The following is a 26955-nucleotide window of genomic DNA, read 5'->3' as shown; positions in this document are numbered from 1 at the left end:
AAGTCTATGTTGAATCTGCTCACAACTCTTATATTACCTCAGTTTGAGCAAAAATCATCTAACACAAAGCCTATTTTGTAAATAAAGCATTGAATATTGCTTATAATTATTGAACACTGTATATATCTTTCAGTATTGGTGGCTGGTTAGGAGGTGCAGCTCACTACTGACCAACATTGCAAGGAAGTATTGTAGTACGTTATTGTCCCAATAAAAGATAAAAATTCCCAATTCCACTAACTGTGTCTTGCTATCACATCATCATAAAGTCAAAAAGGATTTTGAACCATCCTAATTTCTTGCCATCTGTAGTTAGAAAGCTGTGATTCATTTGTTTACCTTTTTATTCAATGATAAGTTTTAAAAGTATGGCTATATTTATTAGCCTACAAATGAAGCACTGAATTTAAAAGTTGGAAACTGTTATCAAAATATCTTTTTCCTAGTTTTCTTTATTAATTACTTTGCATTATGTGACACAGTTTCATAGGCTCTGGGATTCCCCCAACCCCTCCCCGTGTCTTCCCCCCATAGTGGATTCTTCCACCTTGTTGCAGTATTGTAGTTCATGTTCAGTCAAGCTTCTTTCATTGCAAGCATATACCAAGCATAGAGTCTAGCATCTTATTGTCTAGATAAATTCAGTGGTTTCTTGGGTAGACCATCTCTGGTCTGAAGGTCGATCCGGCAGAATATCATCCTGAACAATTAAAAGCCCGAACATAACATCAACAACAATTTACAACATTATGGAATTAATTGACATGGTATTGAGTAACCGGTATGTTAAACAATGCAAGTTCTTACCACATGCTGTGACTTCTTCATTGACATTTCAATTTCAGTTTATATACAACTGACTTCTATACACCTTAAAATGGTTATAGGGTCCTATTCAGCTGTCTTGTGTCTAATTTCATTATAGTATTTAGCAGTTTATAGTGTTGAAGTATAATTTTACTGAACCTGGCAGTTTTTAGGATAGTCTAAACTGGCTTATAACTCTAACAAGGCATATGTCAACAGTTGAAGTGCAGAACAGTTTTAGGAGGGGTGTGCAGAGAAATCTTCAATACCCCAGTGAGGCATAACTAATCATTTGTGTGCCACCTAGTAAGGTATATGTGAGTTCATGCTGACCGTTTCCTGTCTGATTGTAAGCTTTTCTTATTGTGCTCTATCTGTCTATTCTAGTTTGTTTGTTTTGAGGGGTTTCCAGAGCGACACTGATGGTCATTGCAGGAGAGGGTGGGGACCCAAAGTTTGAACCAAGCAAGGACCAGAGAAAGCTCCTCTCCCTAGTCCCGAAGGAAGTTTACTGTTCTTTTGTTTCTGTGGACTGCTTAGGGCTCCTGGCTGTCGTTCTGATGACCTTGGATGCTGCAAGGAAGGATTTGGGCTTCTTCCATCCCATGTGGGAGATCCAGATGGGAGTGGGTAACCTCAGAGTTCTCGGCCTGTGAAGGCTCTCCAATTCCCCGTGGTCTCCTTGGCAGTTGGGATGTAATCCTTGGTGCCCGATAGTCCTTGGTAAGGATCTGGGAATCTTCAGGGTTGGGATACAAGGCTGCTCCTGTCCATCTGCTCCACTCTGGGGTCCCCGCTTGCTCTGTGCATATGACCTCCTGTTAAGAGGTTGTCAGGATTGCTCCTGATTCCCCCCATATGTCTTTGTAGTTTTACTATTGTCTAATGCTGATTTGAGTCTGTTGTCTATGAGTTACCAGTTATGTTCCTGATTTATTTATTTTTCTTGGAAAGTCAGATATAGAGATAGGAAGATCTTCTGTCCTTTGATTCACTCCTCAGAGGGCCACAATGGCTGGAGCTGAGCAAATTCAGCAGCTTTTTCTAGGTCTCCCATGCAGAAGCATGGTCCCAAGGCTTTGGGCCTTCCAAAGCCACAAGCAGGGAGGTGGATGGGAAGCAGGACCACGGGGATTAGAACTGGCGCCCATATAGGATCCCTGTTTGTGCAATGCGAGGACTTTAGCTGCTAGGCTACCGTGCCGGACCCTGTTAGCAAAATATTAATGCAAAATAATGTAAGGGTTCTGCTAGCTGATTCAGTTCTTATACGTATTTTTAATTAAGCTGATTATTATCTCATCCTAGTGTCAGATAAGAAAGACTTTAGATGTAAAACTGAATTCATTCATACTGAATTACCACTGTCCCAATTGCTTTGTAGGTGTTTACCTTTGCAAGGGGTAAACAGAATTAACTTTTTTTAATTAGATAATTTTATTTGTGTTTTAAAATATTTTAGTAAAATGAAATTTCTGTTTTTGATATCTTTTTAAAATTTTTTATGTCATTTTTGGATTTTAAATGAGCTTATCTTTGAAATATGTTGGAGTGATGCCCCGAGGCTAGGGCTTCTTCAGTTTCAGTTTAGGTGTACATTATTGATGTCTTCAAAATTGACATCTTATTATAAAATAAATTGTATTTTATTTTTAAAAGATTTTTTAAAAAGATTTTTAAAAGGTTTTTTATTTTTATTGGGAAGTCAGGTTTACAGAGAGGAGGAGAGACAGAGAGAAAGATCTTCCATCTATTGATTTAGTCCCCAAATGGCCACGATGGCTGAAGCTCAGCTCTCAAAAGTCAGGAGCTGGGAGCTTCCTTTAAGTCTCCCATGCTGGTGCAGGGTCCCAAGGGTTTGTGCTGTCCTTGACTGTCTTCCCAGGCCAGAAGCAAAGAGCTGGATGGGAAACGGGGCTGCCGGGATTAGAACCCCATGGGATCCTGGTGCGTGCAAGGCAAGGACTTTAGTCTCTAGGCTACCATACTAGGCCCAATATTTTGTTTAAAAATATTTATGTATTTTTTGTTAGAAAGGCAGATCAGATTTAGAGAGAGAAAGAGAGCCAGAGAGAAAGATCTGCTGGTTCACTCCACAAATGACTGCAATGGCTGCAATAACCAGAGCTGAGCTGACTGGAAGCCAGGAGCCAAGAGTCTCTTCTGGGTCTCCCACATGAGGGCACAGTCCCAAGGTTTTGGGCTGTCCTCTACTGCTTTCCGAGGCCATAAGCTGGAAGGTAGATGAGAAGTGGGGCAGCTGGGACATGAACTGATGCCCACATGGGACCTTGGCACTTCTAAGTTGAAGATTTAGCCATTGAGCTATCACACTGGGTCCAATAAGTTCTAGTTCATGTCACTAACATTTTAAGTATAGTAGAAACATTTGTTTGCTTTTGTTTTTAAATTTGAAAGAATATCTCCTGAAAGGTAATATAGTTGTATTTTAACAGATATTCTGGTTATAAATCTGAACTAATTTTATTGCTAAGAAGTCTTATATGGCTTTGATAGATAAGGCTTAGTATAGTGTTTTTTTCTTTTTCCTTTTTTATTTTTGCACAAAATAGTGCTTAGTCTGTGATACCTGAAACATCTCATGTTCAATTTTTTTTCTTTTTTTAACAATTACATTGCATTATGTGAATTTTTTTTCTTAAGTAGAAGTTTTCACAGAGTTTCCAGTGTTTGTGCTTTTAGTTGTATTGGTCAGCTGGGGCTGGGCTGCCATCTTAAAATATTATGCAATGGGTGGCTTAAATAAGTATCAGAAATTTTTTTTTTTTTTTACAACTTCAGAATCTGAAAATCCAACATGAAGGTGTAGTTAGGGTTCACTTCTCCTGAAGCCTCTTTTCCCATCTTTTGGATGCCTATTCCTGTGTCCTCTCATGGCCTGCATGTCTGGTATCTATTTTTGTGCAGGACACTAGTCCTATTAGCTCCACCCTATGATCTAATTTAACCTTGATCACCTCGTTAAAGGCCTTGTCTTTGCATACAGTCACGCTGGGAGTAAGGACTTTAGCATAGGAACTTTGGGGAGGACACATTTAATTTATAACTTTAACAGATTATAGCGTTTTATGATGGCAAATTTTAAAGTCATCTTGTACATATTTATAAAGTAATGGAAAGAAAAATTAACCAGTTTCTACACCAAGTCAGAGGCATGGCTCTTTCATCAATATTAGTTGCTTTAGAGTATAAGAGACCATTGAAATTTTAAATTAGATAATACATGTATTTTTACAATGAAGTATTTTTTTTCTTTATTAAATTTTTGTATTTTTAAAACATTTTAATTTATTTACTTGTTTGAGATGGAGATAGAAAAAGAGTTCTCATTGGCTGGTTTGTTCTCTGAATGCTTACAATGTCCAAGGTTAAATCAGGGCAAAGATAGGAGTCAGGAGCTCAATCCAGGCCCCCTGTGGGTATCAGGGATATACTCGCTTGACATGTCACCTGATGTCACCAAGCTGGAATCAGGGGCTGAAGCCAACCACTAGGTTAAATGCCTTGTCCCTGATTTATTTTTTAATTATAAAAATGTATGTGTCAATAATACTATTTAAAAATGAGGAAATATTCAAACAATGGACTGTAGGAAACGTCCTAGTTCTGTTCCCCAGGAATTATCCTTATGAATAGGTTGGAATAGCCTTTGAGATTTTCTCCCTACACACATACATGTATATGTTTTGTCATTTACAAAAATGGGATAATCTTTTTTTTAACATTTTTTTTATATATATATTCATTTATTCATTAATTACATTGTATTACATGACACAATTTCATAGGTACTGGGATTCCCCCCACTCCCTTCACCCCAAACCCTTCCCCCATGGTGAATTCCTTCACCTTGATGCATAACCACAGCTCAAGTTCCGTTGAGATTCCCTAATTAAAAGTTCACACCATACAGAGTCCAGCATCCCACTTGTCCAGTTCAAGTTCGATGGCCTCTTAGGGAGGCCCTCTCAGGTTTGAAGGCAGAGCCAGCAGAGCGTCACCTCAATCAGTTAGAAGCTCCAACATATCATCAGCAACAGTCCAGGTATGATGAGGCTGGTGCAGAGTCCACTGATTGACATAGTCCATCTTAGAGTTTCTCCTTGTCCAGTTTTCCACTGGAAGCATATAGCTGAGGTGGTTGGTTGATCTACTCCATTTTCCATCTTTTCTTGGTTAATGCTTTGATTCCTCCATTTTGTTCAGGGGAATCCCCTAAAAAAACTTTGAGGCATTCCCAGTCCAGGCTCCTACATGTACTACTAGTAAGCACAGTGCCCGCCACCGTCCATCACTCTGATCAGCTGGTGATTTTACCCCCTGGGTTGGTTCTCTTCTGAGCCCCGACCTCCATTGGAACCAATGAGTGTCGCATCTCTCCCCGGCTCTGCCCATCACACTCTCGTCCCTCACCTAAACCAGTGGGAGGTGTGCTGGTCAGGTGTTGCATTCCCTACTGGCACAGGCCATTTCACCTTGGCATTTTGTGTTTTGTACTTTTTTTTTTTTTTTTTTAATCGCAACCAAACCCGGCCAGGCCCCACACAGTTTCAGCGCTTGGGCTTGCCAGTGGATGACGTGAACTGACTCAGCCTGGTCTGCCCCAACCCGAGCCAAGTGTATGCCAGTGGGTCACATTCCAAAGCCTCTTCTGGGTTGTTTACCTCCATGCTTCCTGCGTTTATTTGTAGGGTCAGTGTCCTGTCATAGGAACTGTTCAGGTTCCTCCCTCCGACTCCTTCCTGGTGTCAGGTTTCATGCATACCAGCAGGTCCTTCGGCCAGCTCCGCTCTTCAACCCATTCTGGTTCCTGCTGTTGAGAGTTTCAGCCCAGCCACGGCTCGTCCATACCCACGTATATCTCATACAAGGCTCAGTTGGGGTTGAGGCCTAGCCGAGCCATCCCACATCTATCCTGGTCCTCTGGAGCACCAAACTGTGCTGTGGTCTAATCCGGCATGGTGCATCAAAGCCGAATTGATATTTGTGCCAAAGGATTACAACTGTGACCCGACCAGAACTCAGCCCCCTTCAAGTTCTTGCGCCCCTTAGTGGTAGGCTCCACGCAGCCAAGGCCTCCCCCACTGCTGGAGTCCAGCTCCAGCCGAGAGTTCGGAGCTCGGGAAGGGTGCGTGGAGTCGGCGATAAAGAAAGACACAGACACTGACACTTGATGCGTTCTCACACCAGCCCAAGAAAAAGCTGTCCTTTTTATTTTCTCAAAACCTCACAAGCTTCTGCACAAGCAACTAATTGTTCTATTTTTCTACTTCAAGAATAAGGGGGCATGTACAGACATTCGGTCACTCTGTCCGCACTTCAAGGCTAAGCAGGTGTCCCCAGAAATAATTCTTTAAAACACTGTATTCATATTCTTCAAAGCAAGCCATTATTCATTCTTCAACAGTAGCCATGGAGCAGCAGCCAGGACTCCAAGGCCAAGGCACATGCGATTACCTGCTAATCAGTAGTACATTCCTACCACATTTCTATTTTTACAACTTGCCCATTATTCAATGGGAAAATAGTTTACAAGGGAAAAAATATAAATCTAAAAAAAATTACAAATATTAAATCCCCCTACAACTATAGACCTTGCAACCCCATAAATAAAACAATAATCAAAAACATTTTTCTTTAATAAAAGCATCCTTAATTCCTCTAGCTAAAAATTATAAAAGCGGCTGAAACAGCTACATTTTCTATGCTCCAAAAAATTGCAAAACAGGCTAGCCTATAAAATAACAATAACTATACTTATTGCCATAGCAATTTCAGCTCTCACTCCCATCACTTGCATTCCCGTGGGTCCACTGGGTGCTACCTGACTGGCCAGGCCCTGGAAAGGAGGCAGATCCGCCTCACCTGTGACCTCCTGTCTTCCTGCTGCCTTCTGGCCTTGAACCAGTCATTATTTTAGAGCAGGGCACTTGTGCAGTGCTCCCAACACCCCACGCTCCCCAACCAGGCCTGTTGCCAGCCAGTGTTAAGTACGCCAGAGGTTGCTTTGGGTCAGCCCAGCGTGCCCCATAGACTGTCATGCCTCCTGCATAGACTCCACCGGCCCTTCTAAACCGTCCACTGGGGTCAGAGTTTCCAGGGGATTGGTCCATGCAGGTCTCACACATTCTAGCCCCGAGTATGGTTCTCGAATGCCAGTCAATGTCATAGTCCTGCCTTCTGTGACCCCTCTGCTGATCCCTCATCCTATCAGGTAATGGGGTATCCTGCTAGACAAGCCCGGAATTTTGCTTTTGAGTGAACTGATGTTGGCAATCGGCACTATAAAGAGACTACATGTTCTTCAGAGGAAGATTAAATGCAATTGAAAATCTTAAGGACTAATACACATTCTCAGAGTACTGTGGGTTCAGCATGGAGCGTCTCATGCAGCATATCAAAGAAACCAAATTCCAGAACTTCCTGGCCGGGCGGCCAGCAGGCGAAGCCTGGCGCCAAATGGCACACTGGCTGCCCGCGAGCCGCTCACCCCATGTACATACGTACGTGGTGGGAAGCTTGGCTGTGTTAGGCTGGAATCGTGGCGGGGACCCGATACAATGAAGTATTAAACGTGGCAGTAGAGCAACTGGCTCGTCTTGATACAAAGAACGTAATGTATCTGCATACTGTTATGCAGATTTAAGTTGTGTAGAAAGATATGAGTAAAGCAAATCAAGAATGCTTCTTTCATAATTTTTTTCTAAATGTAAACACTGCTAATAGGTTTTTTTGTAATTATTTTGACAATCTTTACATAGTTAATTAGGGCACAAAGGGGCAAGGGCTACAGGAAAGTGAGTAAGACCATTGTTTCCAGATTATTATTGTTATTTTTTTCAGACTCTGGGGTAAAGGCAAAGAAAAAAGGAGAAGCCCCACCTATTCTCCCAACAACCCAGGATCCCGGATGAGAGGCATGCTCCAAGGGTCCTGCTCAAATGGTTTTGATAATTCAACAGTTCTGAATTGCTGCCAATCTCGCCATTCGAAGCAGGATGAAATCTCTCCAGAATCCACTGTCTAACATAGTTTACCTTAGAGTCGCCATTTGCCCAGATTTTCACTGCCAACAAATGGCTGGGTTAGGTAAATAATTCGCTCTGTCCTCCATCCTCTGTTGTGGTACCAGGTATCCTCTGCAGGTTCTTAAGGCCTGCCATATCCTCCATGTGCACTTAGATATGCTATCCACTGTTCTGTCTTAGCCACTGAGGAGGCTCAGCTTTGACACATGCACTCCATGGTCAGACCATGGAACCTGCAATTCTCTTCATGGTTGGGGTTCTGAGTTCAGCAGTTCAGTTGGAGGGATCCCCAAATAAACTTCGTGTGAAGTGATCACAGACCTGATTCTTGTGTGTGCATGCCAGTGCAGGGTCCAACACAGTCTATTGCCTCAGTCAGCTTATGCATATGCTGGTGGTTGCAATTGCTGTTAATTCTGTTTCCAGCCCTGTCTTCTACATGAACCAGTGGATGTTGCAGTACAGTCCCAATCCTGCCCAGCACACACTTGACCCTTATGCAAGCCAGTGGGAGCTGCAATCTAGTCAGAGCGACCTGCAATAATCCCAACCAGGTCCGTCCCCTACCCTGGTTCCCATGCTTGCAAGTATATACAGCAGACTAGTTCAGTCTGTTCCACATCCCATTCAGCTCTCATACATGTCAATGGGCATTGAAGCTTAGTTCAACCCAACCAGCTCCACTATCCAGCCCACACACATGCTGGTGGGTGCCACTGTCTGTCTAGCCACTCCTGCCCCAGTCCTGGTTCTCATAATTGCAAGGGGAGTGATAACCCAAGAGGGAGGTGCCCACTATTTCCCTACTGGGCCCAGTTCCACTCCCAGATCTTGTACTCTCCAGGTGGTTCTGCAGTTTAGCTTGACAGAATTAGCCCCCAGTGCCAGCATCTGCTAGCTGCTGTTGCAGCAGAACCCCAACCAACCCTCACCCACTTTGACTTATGCTTATACCAATAGGAGCAGCCTGGCTTTTCACTGATCTGGCTCACATGAGTCCCACAGGTGTTTTAGCCCTGCCTAGTCTGGTCTGCCCCATCTTAACTCATGCTCTCAAGTGGGAGTGGTGGTCCAGCAGGGGAGCCCCATGCAGGTCACCACCGGCTTTTCTCCTCCCCGCCTGGGTCTCACATGTGCTGGTTAGGTGCTGTGGCCCAGTCTGTTTGGTCTACCTCACCTCGGCATTTGCCAGTGGGTGTTGTACCCTGACCCGACCTGGCCCACCCCCCATTGCAGCTCAGGTTGGTGGGGGCTACAACCTAACCCAGTCCAGCAGGTACCCAGTCCCAGCTGTAATGTGTACTGGTGTGTAGTAACAACCAAACCTGGCCTGACCCACACTCTGTTCTGGTGCTTGGATTCACCAGCAGGTGATGTGAACTGGCCCTGCCTGGTTTGCCCCTGACCTGTGCCAAATGTATCCCAGTGGGTACCTTTTCCGGGCCTGGTTTGGGCTGTTCCTTATCATGGTTCTTGCGCTCACCTACAGGGACTATGTCCTGACAGACAAGTTTCCCTAGCTCCTTCCATCAGAACCTCTCCCAATGTCTGATGTTGCTCATACTGGTGATTCCATGGGCCAGCCCTATTCAGTCCACCTCCTGTCCTAGCAGAAACAGTGGTCTTTCCTGAGCGGTCTTCAACCCATTCTGGTTCTTACTGTTGGATGTTTCAGCCCAGCCAAGGTTTGTCTATACCCAGATACAGCTCATACCTGGCTCAGTAGGGGCAGAGACCTAATCTAGCTCATCCTACACCTACCCTGGTCCTCCAAAGCACAAGATGGTGCAGGAGTCTAGCCCAGCTTGGTGTGCCCAGCCCCAGACCACACTTGTGCTGAGGAGTACTGCATCCATATTCAGACCAGAACACAGCCCCCCACTACGGAACCCGCACTCACCAGTGGGAACCCCAGCCCAGTCAGGGTGTCGTCTTAGCTTGCCATCCTTGTCTGTTCCCAGCTATAGATCGTGAACTAATAGGTTTTTAAAAATTTTCATATTGAGAAAAAGTACTTAAACCCACACAAATGAATTATTATTATATATTTTGTACATTTACTGAAAGGACATCATGACCTGCCTTTATATTTTCATTTCATATAATATCTTCAGTTTTTAAAATCCATTTTAATACATCTAAACCTTCTTTTATTGACAAATATCCCCACATAATATAACATGGAGTATTTCATTACCCTTAAAGTCCTCTGAGCCTCAATTATTAATCATATCCCAATTCTCTCTGACAACCACTGATCTTTTGGTTGTCATGACTTAGTAGCTCATTTTTTAAAAATTTTTTATATTTTTATTAATATTTAGCATTATGTGACAGTTTCATAGGCTCTGGGAATCCCCCCATCCCTCCCCCTCCCATCCCCCCTGGTGGATTCCTCCACCTTGATGCAGTATTACAGTTCAAATTCCATCAAGATTCTTTCCTTGCAAACATATACCAAGCATAGAGTCCAGCTACTTATTGTCCAGGTGGGTTGAACAGTTTCTTGGGGAGACCATTTTGGTCCAAAGTCAGAGCTGGTGTAATATCATCACAGTCAATTAAGAGTCCCAATATAACATCAACAGCAATTTGCAATATTATGGAATTGACATGGTTTTGAGTAACCAGTATGTTAAAAAAAAAAAAAGTCCTAACCACAACCTATGATTAGCTCATTGACATCTCAATTTTAGTTTATATACAGGACCGGACTGGCTGCTATATACCTTTAAAAGGCTATAGGTACCATTCAGCTGTCTCGTGTCTATTTCATTTTAGTATTTAGCCATTTGTTGTGTTGAAGTATAATTTTGTTGATCTTGGCAGATTTTGTGATAATCTAGACTGGCTTGTAACTCTAACAAGATATTTGTCAACATTTAAGGTGCAGAACATTTTTTTTTTTGGGGGGGTGTGCAGGAAAATCCTCAACACCATGGTGAGGAGTGACTAATCTTTGTGTCCCACCCAGCAAGGCATGAGCCAATCCACGCCAGCTCTTTCCTGTCAGATTTCAAGCTCTACTTTCTGTTGTTTGTCTATTTATTTTAGTTTTTTTTTTTTAGTTTGTATGATTGTTTGTTTGCTGTGAGGGGTTTTCGAAGCGATCCCGATGGTCACTGCAAGGGAGGGCAGGGGTCCAGAGGTGGAGCCAGGGTCGGACCAGAGAAAGCTGTCCTCCCTGGTCCCGAAGGACACTTATTGTTCTTCTGTGTCTGCGGACCACTCCGGGCTTCTGGTTGTCTTTCCGATGACGTTGGTTTCTGCGTGGTAGTGTTTGGACTTCTTCCATCCCTTGCGGCAGCTCCGGTTGGGGGTGGGTGACCTCAGAGTACTCGGCCTCTGAGGGCATCCAATTCCCTGTGGCCTCCTTGGCAGTTGGGGTGTAGTCCTTGTTGCTAGTATTAGTAGTTTGTGGTGAAGGTCTGGGAGTCTTCGTGGTTGGGATCCAAGCTTCCTCCTTACCACCTGCTCCACTCTGGAGTGCCCCCCTGCTCCACGCACAGGACCTCCTGTTAAGAGGTTGTCAGGATCGCACCTGATTCCCCCCTCATGCATTGGTATAGTAGTTTTACTGTTGTTTAGTGCCACTTTGAGTCTGTTGTGTATGAATTACCAGATTTGACCTTGATAGGCTATATTGTACTTTTTTTCTCACTCTTTTTATGGTCCTGAAAGATTTCCCTGCACTCCCTCCCCATTACCGGTTAACATAGTGTATTGAGGGTATAGTAGGTTTTACAGTTTTACGATGTAGATCTTAAATATTCTGACATTAATTGTTGGTTTATAGATTATATCGCGTTATCTTATTGCATTGGATACAGGTTGTTAGAGATTGCACTAATATTACAATATACAGGTACTATCTTTCAAGTTGTCATCTTTTCATCTCAGATTAAGGCGAACATGTGGTATTTAACCTTTTGGGATTGGTTCATTTCTCTTAGCATGATGGATTCCAGTCGGGCCCATTTGTCCACAAAGAACTGCATTTCGTTTTTTTTAATAGCTGAGTAGTATTCCATAGAGTAGATGAACCATAGCTTTCTTATCCAGTCTTCTATTGATGGGCATTTTGGCTGCTTCCAGGTTTTTGCGATTGTAGATAGTGCTGCTATGAACATAGGCGTGCATGTTGGTTTCTTGTGTAGGAGATCTTTTGGATATATCCCTAGGAGTGCTATTGCTGGATCATATGGTATGCTGATTTTCAGTTGTTTGAGTATTCGCCAAACTGATTCCCATAGAGGCTGTACAAGTCTGCAGTCCCACCAGCAGTGGAGAAGGGTTCCCTTTTCCCCACAGTCTCGCCAGCAAGTGTTGGTGGTATTATGTATGTGTGCCATCCTTACTGGAGTTAGATGGTACCTCATTGTTGTCTTCATTTGGATTTCCCTTATTGCCAAGGAACTTGAGCATTTTTTCATATGCTTGTTTGCCATTTGGGTTTGTTCTTTTGTGAAATGTCTGCCCATTTCCCGTGCCCATTTCTTGAGCAGTTTGTTTGTTCTGGTGTTTTGGTTTCTCTGTAGCTCTTTGTATATTCTGGAGATCAGCCCTCTATCTCCTATGTAGTGTGCAAAGATCTTCTCCCATTCTGTAGTTTGTTTTTTTACTTTGTTGATTGTTTCTCTAGCTGTACAGAAGCTTCTTAGTTTGATGAGGTCCCAGTTGTTTATTTTGGTCTCGATTTCTACTGCTTTTGGAGTCTTTTTTAGGAAGTGAGGGCCTACCCCTAAGTGTTGCAGTGTGTTTCCAACATTTTCTTCCAAAAGTTTGAAGGTTTCTGGATGTAGGTTTAGGTCTTTTATCCATTTAGATTCAATCTTGGTGTATGGTGAGAGATGTGGGTCTATCTTTTTGTTTCTGCAGGCTATCAACCAGTTGTCCCAACAGCATTTATTGAACAGACCTTTCCATTTGTTTGGGTTGTTGTCTGTCTTTTTGTCAAAGATTAATTGACTGTATCTGTGTGGGTTTCCTTCTGGTGTTTCTATTCTGTTCCACTGATCTTCCTCTCTATCTTTGTGCCAGTACCAGGCTGTTTTGATGACCACTGCCCTACAATATGTCCATAGATCCGGTACTGTGATTCCCCCTGTTAAGTGTCTGTTCTTCAGAGTGGTTCTGGCTATTCGTGGTTTTTTGTGTTTCCAGATGAATCTGTGTATCATTTTTTCCAGTTCGATGAAGAATGCTGTGGGTAGTTTGATTGGGATTGCATTGAATGCATATATTGCTTTTGGTAGTATAGACATTTTGATGATATTAATTTTGCCTATCCAGGAGCATGGGATGTTGTTCCATCTTTCGAGGTCTTGTTCTATTTGTTTTTTGAGTGTTTTGTAATTTTCTTCATAAAGGTCATCTACGCTTTTGGTTATATTTATTCCCAGATATTTCATGCTTTTCTCTGTTACTTTGAATGGTAGCTTGTTGGTTAGATCTTCTTCCATCTTGCAGCCATTTGCATACACCATGGCTGTTGATTTTTGTGCATTTATCTTGTATCCTGCCACTCTGCCAAATTCTCATATGAGTTCTAGGAGTCTTTGTATTGAGTTTTTTGGTTCTTCTATGTAGAGAATCATGTCGTCTGCGAATAGTGAAAGCTTGACTTCTTCATTTCCAATTTGGATTCCTTTGATTTCTTTGTCTTGTCTTATGGCTTCTGCAAGTACCTCTAGGACTATATTGAATAGCAGTGGTGATAGTGGGCAGCCTTGTCTTGTTCCAGATCTCAGTGGGAAGGGATCCAGTTTTTCTCCATTTAGTATGATGCTGGCATTGGGTTTTTCATATATTGCTTTGATTATGTTGTGGATTGTTCCTTCTATCCCCACCCTGGTTAGGGTTTTTAACATGAAGTGGTGTTGAATTTTGTCGAAGGCTTTTTCTGCATCTATTGATACTATTATATGGTTTTTGTTTTTCAGTTTTTGGATGTGATGTATCACATTTATGGATTTCCTTATGTTGAACCATCCCTGCATTCCCTGGATGAAACCTACTTGGTCTGAATGGATGATCTGTCTGATGTTTTTTTGTATTCTATTGGCTAGGATTTTGTTGAGAATCTTAGCGTCAACATTCATCAGGGAGATCGGTCTGTAGTTTTCCTTCTCTGTTAATTCTCTATTCGGTTTGGGGAATAAGGTGATATTGGCTTCATAGAATGAGTTTGGAAGAGCTGCTTCCTTTTCTGTTGTTTTGAAGAGCTTGTAAAGGATTGGGGTTAGCTCTGGTTGGAATGTTTTGTAGAATTCTGTGGTAAAACCATCTGGGCCTGGGCTTTTCTTGGTTGGGAGCTCTTTAATCACTGATTCTATTTCTGATTCGGTAACGGGTTTATTCAGGTCTTCTGTTGCTTCTGGGGTGAGTTTTGGTAAGTGGTGGGAGTCTAGGAATCTTTCCATTTCCAAGTGGTTATCGGATTTGTTGGCGTATAGTTCTTTGTAATAATTTCTAATTATTTCCTTAATGGTAGTAGTGTCTGTTGTTATGTTGCCTGTTTCATCTTTGATGCTGCTAATTCTTGCTTTGTCTTGTTTTTTCTTTGTCAGTCGGGCCAGTGGGGTATCTATTTTGTTTATCCTCTCAAAGAACCAGCTTTTTGATTCATTTATTTTCTGAATGGTTTTTTTAATTTCTTTCTGATTTAGTTCTTGTCTTGTTTTGATAATTTCTTGTTTCCTCTTGTTTGTGGGGTCCTTCTGCTGTTGCTTTTCCAGTTCCTGGAGGTGTGTGCTTAATTCCTGCATTTGTTGCCTTTCTTGGGCTTTGACGTGCGCGCTTATTGCAATAAACTTACCACGTAACACTGCTTTGGCGGTGTCCCATAAGTTTTGGACGTTTGTATCTGGGTTTTTGTTGGTTTCCATAAATTTTTTGATCTCGTCTTTAATTTCTTCTCTAACCCATTGTTCGTTTAGTAGCATATTGTTCAGCCTCCAGGAGTTTACATGTTTCCTGGGACATTTTGAGTTGTTGATTTCCAGTTTCACTCCGTGATGGTCTGAGAAGGTACATGGTATGATTCTGATATTTTTGTAGTTAGTTAAACTTGCTTTATGTCCTATTATGTGGTCTATCCTGGAGAAGGTACCATGCACTGCTGAGAAGAAGGTGTAGTCTGTGGCCTTAGGATGAAATATTCTACAGATGTCTACTAGGTCCAGTTGTTCTATTGTTTGTGTGAGTTCTGTGGCTTCTCTGTTGAGCTTTTGCTGCGTTGATCTATCTATTGGTGTTAGTGGGGTGTTCAGATCTCCCAGAATTATCGTATGTTCATCTATGTCTCCCTTTAAGTCCAAAAGTAGTTGTTTCACGTAGCTGGGTGCTTCCGGGCTAGGAGCATATATGTTAAGAATGGTGATTGGTTCTTGTTGGATCCTCCCTTTCAAGAAGATGTAGCGCCCTTCCCTGTCCTTTTTGACGTTTGTTACCTTGAAGTCCGTATCATCTGAGAATAGGACTGCCACACCAGCCTTTTTTTCTCGTCCATTGGCATGGAATATTTGTTTTCATCCTTTCACTTTGAGTTTCCTGAAGTTTCTTCTGGTTAGATGTGTTTCTTGCAAGCAGCATATAGTTGGGTCCTGATTTTTAACCCAGTCTGCTAATCGGTGCCTTTTCAGTGATGAATTTAAGCCATTTGTGTTGAGGGTTATTATTGAGAAATTATAATTATTCCATTACATATGCCTGTGTTTTTGAGGTTGTTGGTAATTGATTGTCGTTTCCGTGGATGGACTTTATTGAGATCTCCCTGATTGCCATCCTTGCTTATGGCTTGCTTCCTTTTTCTCTGGGAGTAGCGCATTTCTAAGGAGATTTTGTAGAGTTGGTTTTGTGTTGGCATATTCTTCTAATTTCTCTTTGCTGTGGAAGTATCTAGTTTCGTTCTCGTATACAAATGAAATCTTTGCTGGGTAGAGTATTCTTGGTTGACAGTTGTTCTCTTTCAGTACTTGAAAGATTTTGTTCCATTCCCTTCTTGCCTGGAGCGTCTGTTCTGAGAAGTCGGCAGTGATTCTGATGGTCCTGCCCCTAAATGTAAGCTTCTCTTTGGTTCGTGCTAACCTTAGGATTCTTTCTTTGTATTCATTGGAGGGTAGCTTGATTACCACGTGTCTTGGGGAGGATCGTTTTGGGTCCACCCTGTGGGGAGTCCTCTGGCCTTCCTGAATTTGGATTGGACTCATGTTCCAGGTATTTTGGAAGTTCTCCTGCATAATTTCCTCAAGTACTGGTTGTATGCCTGTTTCTCTTTCCACTCCTTCTGGGAGCCCCATGATTCTGATATTTGACTTCTTGATGTTGTCATTCATCTCCTGGATCGTCTTGGTCGCCTTGTGTAGTTGTGACTCTAGTTGGTTAATAATCTGCCTGCTTTCATTCTGGGAATCTTCTAAGTCGGATATCCTGTCTTCTGCTGCTGTAATTCTGTTGGCTAAGCTCTCAACTTTATTCTTCAAGTCCAGGATCTCATTTTTGAGTGATTTTGTTTCTGTGATTATGTGGTTTTTAAAATCTTTGAGCTCGTCCCATCGTTTTTCATTGTCTCTGAAGAGTTTTATAATTATTTTTCTGAACTCCTTATCAGAGACGTCTTCAATTTCTTCATCTGTAATCTCTGCGATTGACCAGGCTTTATGGTGGCTTTTGGGGTGGAGGAAGCTGTGTCTAGGTCACTACCTCTCTTATTGCGTTTCATATTTGTGGCCCAAGGTGTTGCTGAATTCTCACCCTTGACCTCTGTTGCCACCTAGTGGGTGGCCTGAGGTCTTGCTAGCCTAAGTTTTTGTTTTCCTTCAGCCCAGGGAGTTGTTTTTTTTTCCCTTCTGAGTTTCAGGTTTCAGCGCCTAGGATTTTTTTTGTTGTTGTTGGTTTGCTTTGGTTTTTTTGTCTGAGGAACTTCCTGGGTTGGCCCAGAATTTAGTTTAGCTGTGATCCTGGGGTAGCTGCCGGCTACCGCACTTCAGGGTCCTAACGCCCTTCCGGTACCGTAGCGTTCGTTATGTGGGAATGTGTGTTACTTAGCCGTGTCTGTCTTTGCCTGGGTCCCACCAAGGTTATTAATATCGTTCCAGTGCTAGAGGTTTCAGCACTCCTGCAGTCTCCAGCCGCCACTGGTGGGGCCTTGTGCAACGATCTCCCAAAATTGCCTGTATATTTTCCGTTCAAAACTCCCGCTGGCCTTTCCCCTGCTGGGTTCCCAACTCACCGTTTTCGAGCTGTGGTGCCACTGAGCCGGCCGCTGAGCGCTGCCTTGGTTTATTTGTTGTTGTTATTTTTGGTTGATTCTCCAAATTGCGTGGATCTTGTTGATTCCGCAGTGTCCTGTGGGATTCACACACCTGTGTATACTATTTTTAACTAGACTTGCTCCTTCTTCTGGCACTTTTTGGCCCTCTCTCTCTGCCTTCCCCTTTACATCAACCCTCCATGGTCGGCCATTTTTTCTTCTCCTTAGTAGCTCATTTTAAAAAAATGTTGAAGAGCAGTGCATTATCTGGATGTATCACAGTTTATTTCTTCATTCATAAATTTTCCATTCATATCCTGAAGGATTCTTTTACTTATTTTTTATCTGAAAGATTTACAGAGAGAAGGAGAGACAGAAAGATCCATCTGCTTGTTCACCTCTCAAGTGGCCACAATGGCCAAAGCTCAGCCTATCAGAAGCCAGAAGCCAGGAGCTTCCCCCAGGTCTCTCACGCTGATGCAGGGTCCCAAGGCTTTGGGTTGTCCTTGACTGCTTTCCCAGGCCACAGCAGGGAGCTGGACGGGAAGTGGAGTATCCATGACATGAACTTTTGCCCATAAGGGATCCTGGTGCATGTCGAGGATTTGACCACTAGGCTATCACGTTGAGTCCCCAGAAGGATTCTTTTTTTTGCTTTAAAGATGTGTTTATTTTTGTTGCAAAGTCAGATATACATAGAGACAGAGACAGAGAGGAAGATTTTCTGTTTGATGATTCACTCCCCAAGTGACCACAATGGCTGCAGCTGCTCCATTCCGAAGCCAGGAGCCAGGAACTTCCTCCAGGTCTCCCATGCGGGTGCAGGGTCCCAAGGCTCTGGGCTATCCTTGATTGCCACAGGCAGGGAGCTAGATGGAAAGCCGGGCCGCTGGGATCAGAACCAGCACCCATATGGGATCCTGGTGCATTCAAGGCGAGGACTTAAGCTGCTAGGCCACCGTGCTGGGTCTGGAAGGATTCTTTTTGATTTAAGTTTCAAACTGATGTGAGTTTCTTCAGAAGGGTTTGATAGCGTTCCATCTTGGTCAGTATTTTGGAATAGTTAGAAAAAATATTAGAGTTATTTTCTCTGAATGTTTTGTATAATTTAGTAGTAAAGTCATCAGTCTTGAACTTTTCTTTGATGAGAGACCTTTTTATGAAGTTTTTTTTTTAAAGTAAGGAGATTACAGACACATGTCCGTGATGGAAGATTTTTGATTACTGCTTTTATCTGATGGCTTGCTGTTGGTTTGCTTTTATTGCCTGTCTATTTTGTCTATATCTTCCTGATTTAATCTTGGTAGGTAATGTATATGCAGGACTTTGTGCATTTCTTCGAGGTTTTCTAGTCTGTTAGCATATAATTCTTAATTATAGTTTCATATGATCCTTTGTATTTCAGTGGTATCCATTGCAATGTCTCCTTTTTCATTTTAATTCTATTTATTTGAATTTTTTCTTTTTCTTTTTTAGCCTGGATAATGGTTTATGTATTTTAATTATTTAAAAGGCTGTATTTTACTTTTATTGGAAAGGCAGATGTACAGAGAAGGAGAGATAGAAAGATCTTTCATCTGCTGGTTCACTTCCCAGGTGTTTGCAATGGCTGGAGCTGAGCCAACCTGAAGGCAGAAGCCAGAAGCCAGGAGCTTCTTGGGTCTCCCATGTGGGCACCGGGTCCCAGGGCTTTTGGCCATCTGTTACTGCTTCCTAGGCTGTATGCAGGAGCTGGATGGAAAGTAGAGCATCCAGGACTCAAACTGGCACCCATAAGGGATGTTGGAGTGTGCAAGGCAAGGATTTAGCCACTGAGCCCTTGCACTGGTCCCTCCACTTCTGCTTATCCTTCTTGTGCTTCTGCTTCTCCTTCTCGTCCTTCCTACTCCTCTTCCTGCTTGTTCGTTTCTTTGTCGGTTTTTCTTTTTTTTTTTGAAAGCAAGATGTACAGAGAAAAGGAGAGAGAGAAAGAGAGATCTTCCATTAACTGGTTCACTCTCCAGATGGCTGCAATGGCTGGAGCTGAGCTGATCCAAAGCCAGGATTCAGGAGCTTCTTCCAGATCTCCCATGCAGGTGCAGGTCCCAAGGCTGTGGGTCATCCTCCAATGCTTTTCCAAGCCATAAGTAGGGAGTTAGATGGGAAGTGGAGCAGGTGGGACATGAACTAGCACCCATGTGAGATGCCAGCGCTTGCAGGCAGAGTATTGGCCAATTGAGCCATTGTGCTAGCCACCATGTATTTTACCTTCTAAAAAAACCTTTTTTGTTTTGTTGATCTTTTGTTTTTTGTTTCAGTTTCATCTTTTTTTCTGCTCTTCATTATTTCTTGCCTACTCCTTTTTCTTTCTCATATAATCATTCTCCCTTAATATTGTTTTTATTGTATTTTACAAGTTTTCATATTGTGTTTTCATTTGAATGCTATTTAAAGAAAGTTTTTGTTTGTTTGTTTTTCGTTTTTCCAAATTTAGGGTGCACACTTTATTCCTGCAAAAAGGTCTTCAAACTTTGTTTCAAGTGTGCTTCATAAAAAAAAAAAAATACCCATCCAGACTAAGACTCCATTGGAGTCATGTCCCACCCAACATCTGGGGCCCAAGTGACGGCTGTCACAACTGCCCAAAATGGATTGGTACATTCTAGCCCCTACCCCTCCACCCCTGAAACCCTGTTTCCGGGTTCCCACTCCCCAGCTTTTTCAACGCCTGTGACTCCAACTGGCCTCCAGGGGAAGTTCAAGTCCTGGTTGTTCCAAGGAGCTTCCCCAAACTGCCTTGACACCTTCTTAAAGAAAGTTTTTGATTTTATATTTTTAATGACCTATTGATCAGTACAATTTTAATTTCCAAGCAGCATTTATGAGTATTTTTTCTTGTTGATTTCTACTTGTATTCCTTTACAGTCTAAGAAGACTGTAAAGACATGGTATGATTTCTTTTTGAATTTGTTGAGGCTTGATTTGTGGCCTAATATATATATATAAAACATAGATCATAGCTAGAGTCTGGAGCCCACCAAGGACAGTTCTGGATGTTGGTTGGACAATTCAGGATGGGGGCTGGGCCAAGACCTTAGTTGTGATGGGCTGCCTGCTACTGAGCTTGACTTAACTGTCTGTGTGTTAGCTTAACTAGCTAGGACATAACTGTAGTCAGCTTGGCCCTGGCCACGTTTACATGCTCTGTCTGTGAGCACTACCTTGGGGATGAAGGCCTTTTTGGTTCTGTGTCTCACCATGTCATGTGTCTCAGGCCCCTAACTGAGATCTGAGGGAAAGTTCTAAGCTTAGTTTCCTTTTTCCTCCTCACTGGCTGGAGTTGGTTCTGCTACGTGACGCAGTTTGGAGGAGGGTTGCAGAGGTAATGCTTTAGCTACCCATCTGATCCTGAGCTCATATTGCACCTGGGTTTCATGATTACTGAGTAGTGTTCGTTGCTTGGGGAAGATGCTCAATCAAACTGATAATGATACCTGTCGTATTTAACCTGGCATAAAATGATTCTTACTACTTCTCTTAAGCAGTTATTTTTGCAGTTATTTAGGCTACGGAATCTCAAAGTGCTGATTGCCTGACTAAAGTAGCTCAGGTATTCTAAAATGTCTTTCTGCAATTTTTTTTTTTTTAGTGAACTTATATTTCTGTACTAGACAAAGAGGCAAGTATTCTACAGAATGTTTTTTTTCTTTGTGAACTATGAATTTGGCTGTGTAGTTTATAAGGAAAGTTAATATCTTAACTGCTTTGTCATAATGTTATTGTTATTTTATCATTAACATTGAATATTTTATTTCCAGTGGAAAAGAAGATTAAGAAATAAAGTCCTCTCTCTAGATCATAAGAGTAAAAAAGGTGTCCACGAGTGTCCCGTCACTTCTAAGGCATCACCAGAAAGGTAAGATATGCAGGTGACATTGTATTGCCTTATACCTTATATAAACAGTGTGACTACAGGTTCATGTGTGCTCTTAGAGTCTCCTCAGATACAAAAATGCTTAAAATAGAGGTAGTGAGTTTTAAGGTTCCTTAAAGTTCTAACTTTTTACGACCGTGGAACATGTTATGCCTTCCTTTCATGCATTTGGAGCATCTTGGTAAACTTTAGCTGACAATGCAAGAGTTATATGTATATTAATACTGCTTGATTCATCATTTTTAGTCAGCAGTGGAAAAAAATGCTCCATTTAGTAACTATGGCCCTATAGTCATAGGACTTATAGATTCAAGTACTTATTAATATAGGGAAATTCAATATGTAGAGAATTTGAATTGCAGTTATTATCAAAAGCAGTATAGATCATTGAAGTGTTGGATATCAGTATAAAAACAGTAATTACATAAGCTGTTTAGTCTTTATATTTGCTTTTAAGTAAACTTTTAGGAAATATAAGAATTTATTGGTGACTACAGAATGTGTTAGAAACCCTCTGACCTTCTGTCATCTAATGGATAAACTATCAATGTGAATAATGCAGTGTTATAGATGCAGTGATGATCATTTGATTCTCAACACAATAATAGACTTATTTTACAGTTCTTATTTCTCTAAAAATTATTAACATAAAATTGTATTTTATTTGAGTCATTGCTGTGAAAATGAAGGAATCATTTTTTAATGTACAAAGTCAAGTTACATTTTCTGTAAGCTTTTCATATACAAGAGTATTTCATTTTGTGGGAGAGATTTTGAATATAATATATGATTCAGAAATATAACGTTTAAATATAATTTTTCCTTTATTTGATTTTAAGTAGTTAATCCATTTTAATTTTAAAGATGATTTACATATTTGCGAGGGATGCATGCCCATGTGGACCACTGTTGAGGAATGGGGGAAAGTGGATGATACAGTTGCCTCCAGTCTCTTTTGTTCTATCTGGGGAAAGTGGGGAAAGAAAGAGAAAGGACTGCTCCCAGCAACCCAACTGCATTAGTACCCAGGAATGAGGGAAGGCCATCTGATGTCATCACAGGGTCCCTGATGTGGAGTATGTTCCGAGGATTCTGCTTAGGTGGTTTTGATAGTTCTGAGATGCTGTTGATTTCATTGCTCCAAAGTTGAGGAAATCCTTCCAATGTCCATTAGCTGACATAGTCTACCTCAGTGTCTTGATTCACAAAGATACTTGTCTAGGAGAGCTGTCCAATTTGTTTTGCCCTCCATGGTACTAGATGTCCTCTGCAGGCCTCAACGAATTGGTTATCATGTCCTCCACGAACATCTGGGCATGCCGTTCATTGCACAGGCCTCAGCAATTGTCCAGACCCAGTTCTGACGCATGCATTGCTTAGTCAGACCGCAGATCCTGTGATTTTGACTGGTTGGAGTTCTGAGCCCAGGGTTCCACTGGGGGCTCTCCAAAGAAACTTTGCCAGAGATAACTCTCACTTGGCTCCTGGGGACAGCTGGGGATGGGTCTGGCTCAGTCCATCATTTATGTCAGCCAACACACACACTGGTGGTTACAATGACCTGGTCAGTTCTGTCACCAGTCTCATCTCATATGTACACTAATGGATGCTGCAGCTCAGCCCAGCCTGCCCACCACACATTTGGCCCTCATGTACACCAGAGGACACTAGAGCCTAGTCAGAGTGACCCCCAGTATCCCCTACTAGGCCCATCTCCAGCCTGGGTTCCTGCACATGCCTCTGTGTAGCACACTGATCCAGTCTGTCCCACAATCCATTCAATTCTTGTGCACATCAGTGGACGTTGGATTAAAGCATAACCCAACCAACTGCATTCTCCAGCCCAGACTCATGCTGGCAGGTGCCACCACCTGTCTAGCCAGAGACCAGTCCCCAGTTCTGGTTCTCATAGTGGGAATTGCAACCCATCAGAGAAGTACCCTCTGTTTCCCTACTGAGCCCACTCCTATTCCCGGCTCTTGCATTTGACAGGTGGTTCTACACTCTAGTCTGATAGCACGTGCCCATTCCCAGCACTTGCTTGCTAATGCTGCATTACTGCCCCCATTCTAATTGTTACACTCACTAGTGGGAACCACAGCCCAGAAGGGATATATGTTTAGCTCTCCAACCAGGCCTGCTGTCAGCCGTAGATCTTACATGTGCCAGCAGTTGCCCCTACCCAACATGGCATAGCCCATTACCCAGCTTGGCCTTTGCCATCAGATGCTGTAGCCTGACCTGGCCCAGCCTCACCTGTCCCCAGTCCCAACTCTTGCTGGTGGGTGTTGCAGCCCAGGTCTTCTAGTGCCTCCATCACTGACTTTCCTGCAAACCAGTAGGTGTGATAGCCTAGCCTAACTAAGCTTGGCCTACACCCTATCTTGGCTCCTGCACATGCCAGTATGCTAAGGTTTGGCCTGGCCACTCCCTCAGAGCCAACCCACACACCTGCCGACAAGTGAAGCAGCCCTGCCCAGCATGACCAACCCCAGCCTTGACTCACATGCTGACCAACAGAAGCAGTGGCCCACCAGGGGAGTTCCCCAAGTTTCTTAATTAGGTCCAGACCCAGATCTCATGTGTGCCAGTGAGTGCTAGGCTCTTACCTGGCAGTCTGCCCCCCTCCCCAGTGTTGGCCTTTGTGTGTGCTGGTGAATATTATGGCCTGGCCTGCCTCATGCCAGTTCTTGGGTGTACCTGCGGTTACTACACCTGGACTAGCCTGGCCTGTTTCTAATCCCAGTGCCCACGAGTGTTGCTGAGTTCCAGCTCAGCCTGTTCCCATGCTAACCCTCAAACAAACAGACTGGTATGACAGTCCCACAGGAGTGAGTCTATGATTCCCCACAGAATCTGCTCCCTGACCCAGTTCTCTCATGAGATAGTTAGTGTCATGGCCCAGGCTAACATAATGAACCACTGCTCCAAGATTCACTGATGGGTACTGTGGTTAAGCTCTGCTAGGCAGGCCCTACAGCCATGCCTTTTGTGTGCACTGGTTGGCAGTTTTGGTGCTAACTAGCCCAGCTCAGGTCTCCCACATGGATGGGTATATTGGTGTGGCTCCAAAAGATCATCTAGTTTCCCTCCTTCAAACCACCCAGTCTCAGCCCTCTTGTATTCCTGAAAGTGCAGTATCCAGGTGGATAGAAGTCCTCCTGAAGTCACTCCTCACCTGTCCTGTTCTCTCTCAGCAGTCCTGCTTCCCACACATCTCCAAACACACTTCCCAAAGCAATCCACAGCCCCTGTGGCAGTATGCCATGTCAGCCTGGGACCCTGCCTGCCTACTCAGAACCCATGCACACTTGCATGCTAGACCCCAGACCTTGTCTGTCAGCATGCTGGTGTCTGAAAAAAAATAGCTTAAAAAAATAATAATTGGGCCCGGCGTGATAGCGTAGTGGCTAAAGACATTGCCTTGCATGCTCCTGGATCCCATGTAGGCACCAGTTCTAATCCTGGCTGCCCTGCTTCCCATCCAGCTCCCTGATTGTGGCCTGGATAGGCAGTCAAGGACAGCTCAAAGCCTTGGGACCGTGCACCACATGGGAGACTCAGAGGAGGCTCCTGGCTCCTGGCTTCGGATCGGCGCAGCACCAGCCATTGCGGCCGCTTGGGGAGTGAATCGATGGACAGAGGATCTTCCTCTTTGTGTCTCTTCCTCTCTGTATATCTGATTTTCAAAAAAAAAAAAAAAAAAAAAAAAGAAAAAGAAAAAAGAAAGAATAGGTGACTATGCTGGCACACTGGTATAGTTAACTCAAATTTGGCATTAATCAGGTCCGGAATGCCCACCAGCTGTTAGCTGCTTTTCTCCCAGTAGTGCAATACCTGCCTAAGTACAGTGCAAGTAAGGAAGGTTCCTACAGCTGTGGTAAAAAAAATATATATATTTTTTGTTTAAGATTTATTTATTTTTATTGGAAAGGCAGACATACAGAGAGGAAGATCCTCCGCCTGATGATTCACTCCCCAAGTGGCCATGACAACTGGAGCTGAGCTGATCCGAAGCCAGGAGCCAGGAACCACACCCCTTTGACCAGGTCCTCCATGTGGGTTCAGGGTCTCAAGGGCTCGGGCCATCCTCCACTGCCCTCCAAGGTCACTGCCTTCCCAGGCAGTGGAAACGGGGCTGCCGGGACATAAACCGGTTCCCACATGGGATCCTAGTGTGAGCAAGGTGAGGACCCCAGCCACTAAGCTACTGTGCCGGGCCCTTCCTTTCTTTTTTAAAAATTTATTTATTTTGATTGTAAAGGTAGATTTACAGAAATAAGGAGAAACAGAAACATTGTCCATCTATTGGTTTACTTCTTGAATGACTGACAGTTGGAGCTGAACCAATCTGAAGCGAGGAGCCAAGAACTTCTTCCGGGTCTCCCATGTGGGTGCAGGGTCCCAAAGCATTGGGCCATCCTGAAGCGGGCCTGCTGGGATATGAACCGGCACCCATATGGGATCCTGGTGCGTTCAAGGCGAGGACTTTAGCCGCTAGGCCATCGTGCCGGGCGCAACATATCTCTTATCTTGTGCCCTTGTATTGTATTTTTTAGACATGCGCTTAAATATTTAAAATATGAGGTTTTTTGGGCAAATTCTCTGATGTATGATTTAGAAAAATTGAATCCTAGTGAAGAGTGTGCATCTTTCATGCTAGTGTATCTGTGTGGACGTGCTGGAATTTTGATTCTTTTGAAAGCTTCTCTCTGCTATATTCAGACAGACATTTGGGATGATTAGTATGTCTAGGAACTGAGACAGAACTGAACATGCAAGTTTTTTGGATATAACTGTGTTAGTAGAGGTAAACTTACCGAGGTAAGCTTACCGAGGTAAAGTTAGAGGTAAACTTTACCTAATCTCAGATGAAGTGATTTGGCTTGAAGCAATGAATAGGGATTGGTAATGGCATGTTTTCTCTTTTCAGAAGCATGCGTTTTTATCTTGGTAAAATTTCTGGGGCAGATTGACTGTTTTGTTTTTTTTTAAACCAGAAAGCCAGGTTTTTTTTTTTTTTAATGATTTATTTATTTATTTATATATTACTGGCAGTTAGAGATACAGAGATGAGGGGAGACAGAGAGAAAGATCTTTGGTCCATCAATTCACTCCCTAAGCGGCCTGAATGGAGCTGAACTGATTCGAAGCCAGGAGCCAGGAGCCTCTTCTGGGTCTCCCATTCAGGTTCAGGGTCCCAAGGCCTTTAGTCTGTCTTCTACTGCTTTCCCAGGCCACAATCAGGGAGCTGGATAGGAAATGGGGCTGCTGGGATTAGAACTGGTACTTAAATGGGATCGGGGTGCATGCAAGGTGAGGACTTTAGCCGCTACGCTACCGTACTGGGCCCTAAAGAACCAATTTTGTTTACTCATTTAAAGGGGATTCTGTTTCTTGCAGTTAATGACACTGACAGTGATCTTGCAGAACATGTGACTGTTTACCTGATTGTCTGTTTATGAGCTAAGCAAATCATGCTATTGTTCCTGTTCCACTAATTATTCATTTGAAGCTTTTTGTCTGCCAGTCACAGAGCATGCGAGCAATGTGCGGTTAGAGCTGAGTAGCTTCTATTTGTACTTATGTACAAGCCACTGTTGAATGCTTATTATATGCCAGGCATTAGGATAAGCCTGAGTGGTGTGACTTAATTTTTGTTAATTTATTAGGTATCAATAGTTTAGGCTTTCATAGTTGAGAAATCTTAGGTCTGAACGGAAGGATAGTTTTACTGTATCTCTGGAAATCCTAATTTATATTTTTAAGCTTGTTTGTTTGAAAGGTAGGATGGCAGCAACAGCAACAGAAGGAGAGAGAGAGAGATCTTCTTTTGCAAGTTCATGTCCTAGATGCCTGCAACAGCCAGGCTGAACTTAGGATCCAAGAAATCCAGCTGGGCTTCTCATGCGGGTGGCAGAAACCTATAAGTT

At 43.0% G+C, this 26955-nt stretch overlaps 1 protein-coding gene across 4 annotated transcripts in view; it reads left to right on the top strand.

The window, feature by feature from the left end:
• Positions 1–26955, top strand: part of SENP7 (SUMO specific peptidase 7) — a 188668-nt gene that overhangs the window by 52500 nt on the left and 109213 nt on the right. For all 4 annotated transcript variants that reach the window (XM_058661815.1, XM_058661817.1, XM_058661813.1 and 1 more), the window contains one exon: positions 20907–21004. In XM_058661815.1, coding sequence (XP_058517798.1) covers positions 20907–21004 — 98 coding nt within the window. Of the gene's footprint in view, positions 1–20906; positions 21005–26955 lie in introns of those variants that run through there.

This window comes from Ochotona princeps, chromosome 3 (assembly GCF_030435755.1).
Source record: "Ochotona princeps isolate mOchPri1 chromosome 3, mOchPri1.hap1, whole genome shotgun sequence".
Classification (NCBI taxonomy): Eukaryota; Metazoa; Chordata; class Mammalia; order Lagomorpha; family Ochotonidae; genus Ochotona; species Ochotona princeps.
The sequence above is the reverse complement of the archived record's forward strand: the minus strand, read 5'-3'. Positions and strand labels throughout refer to the sequence as shown.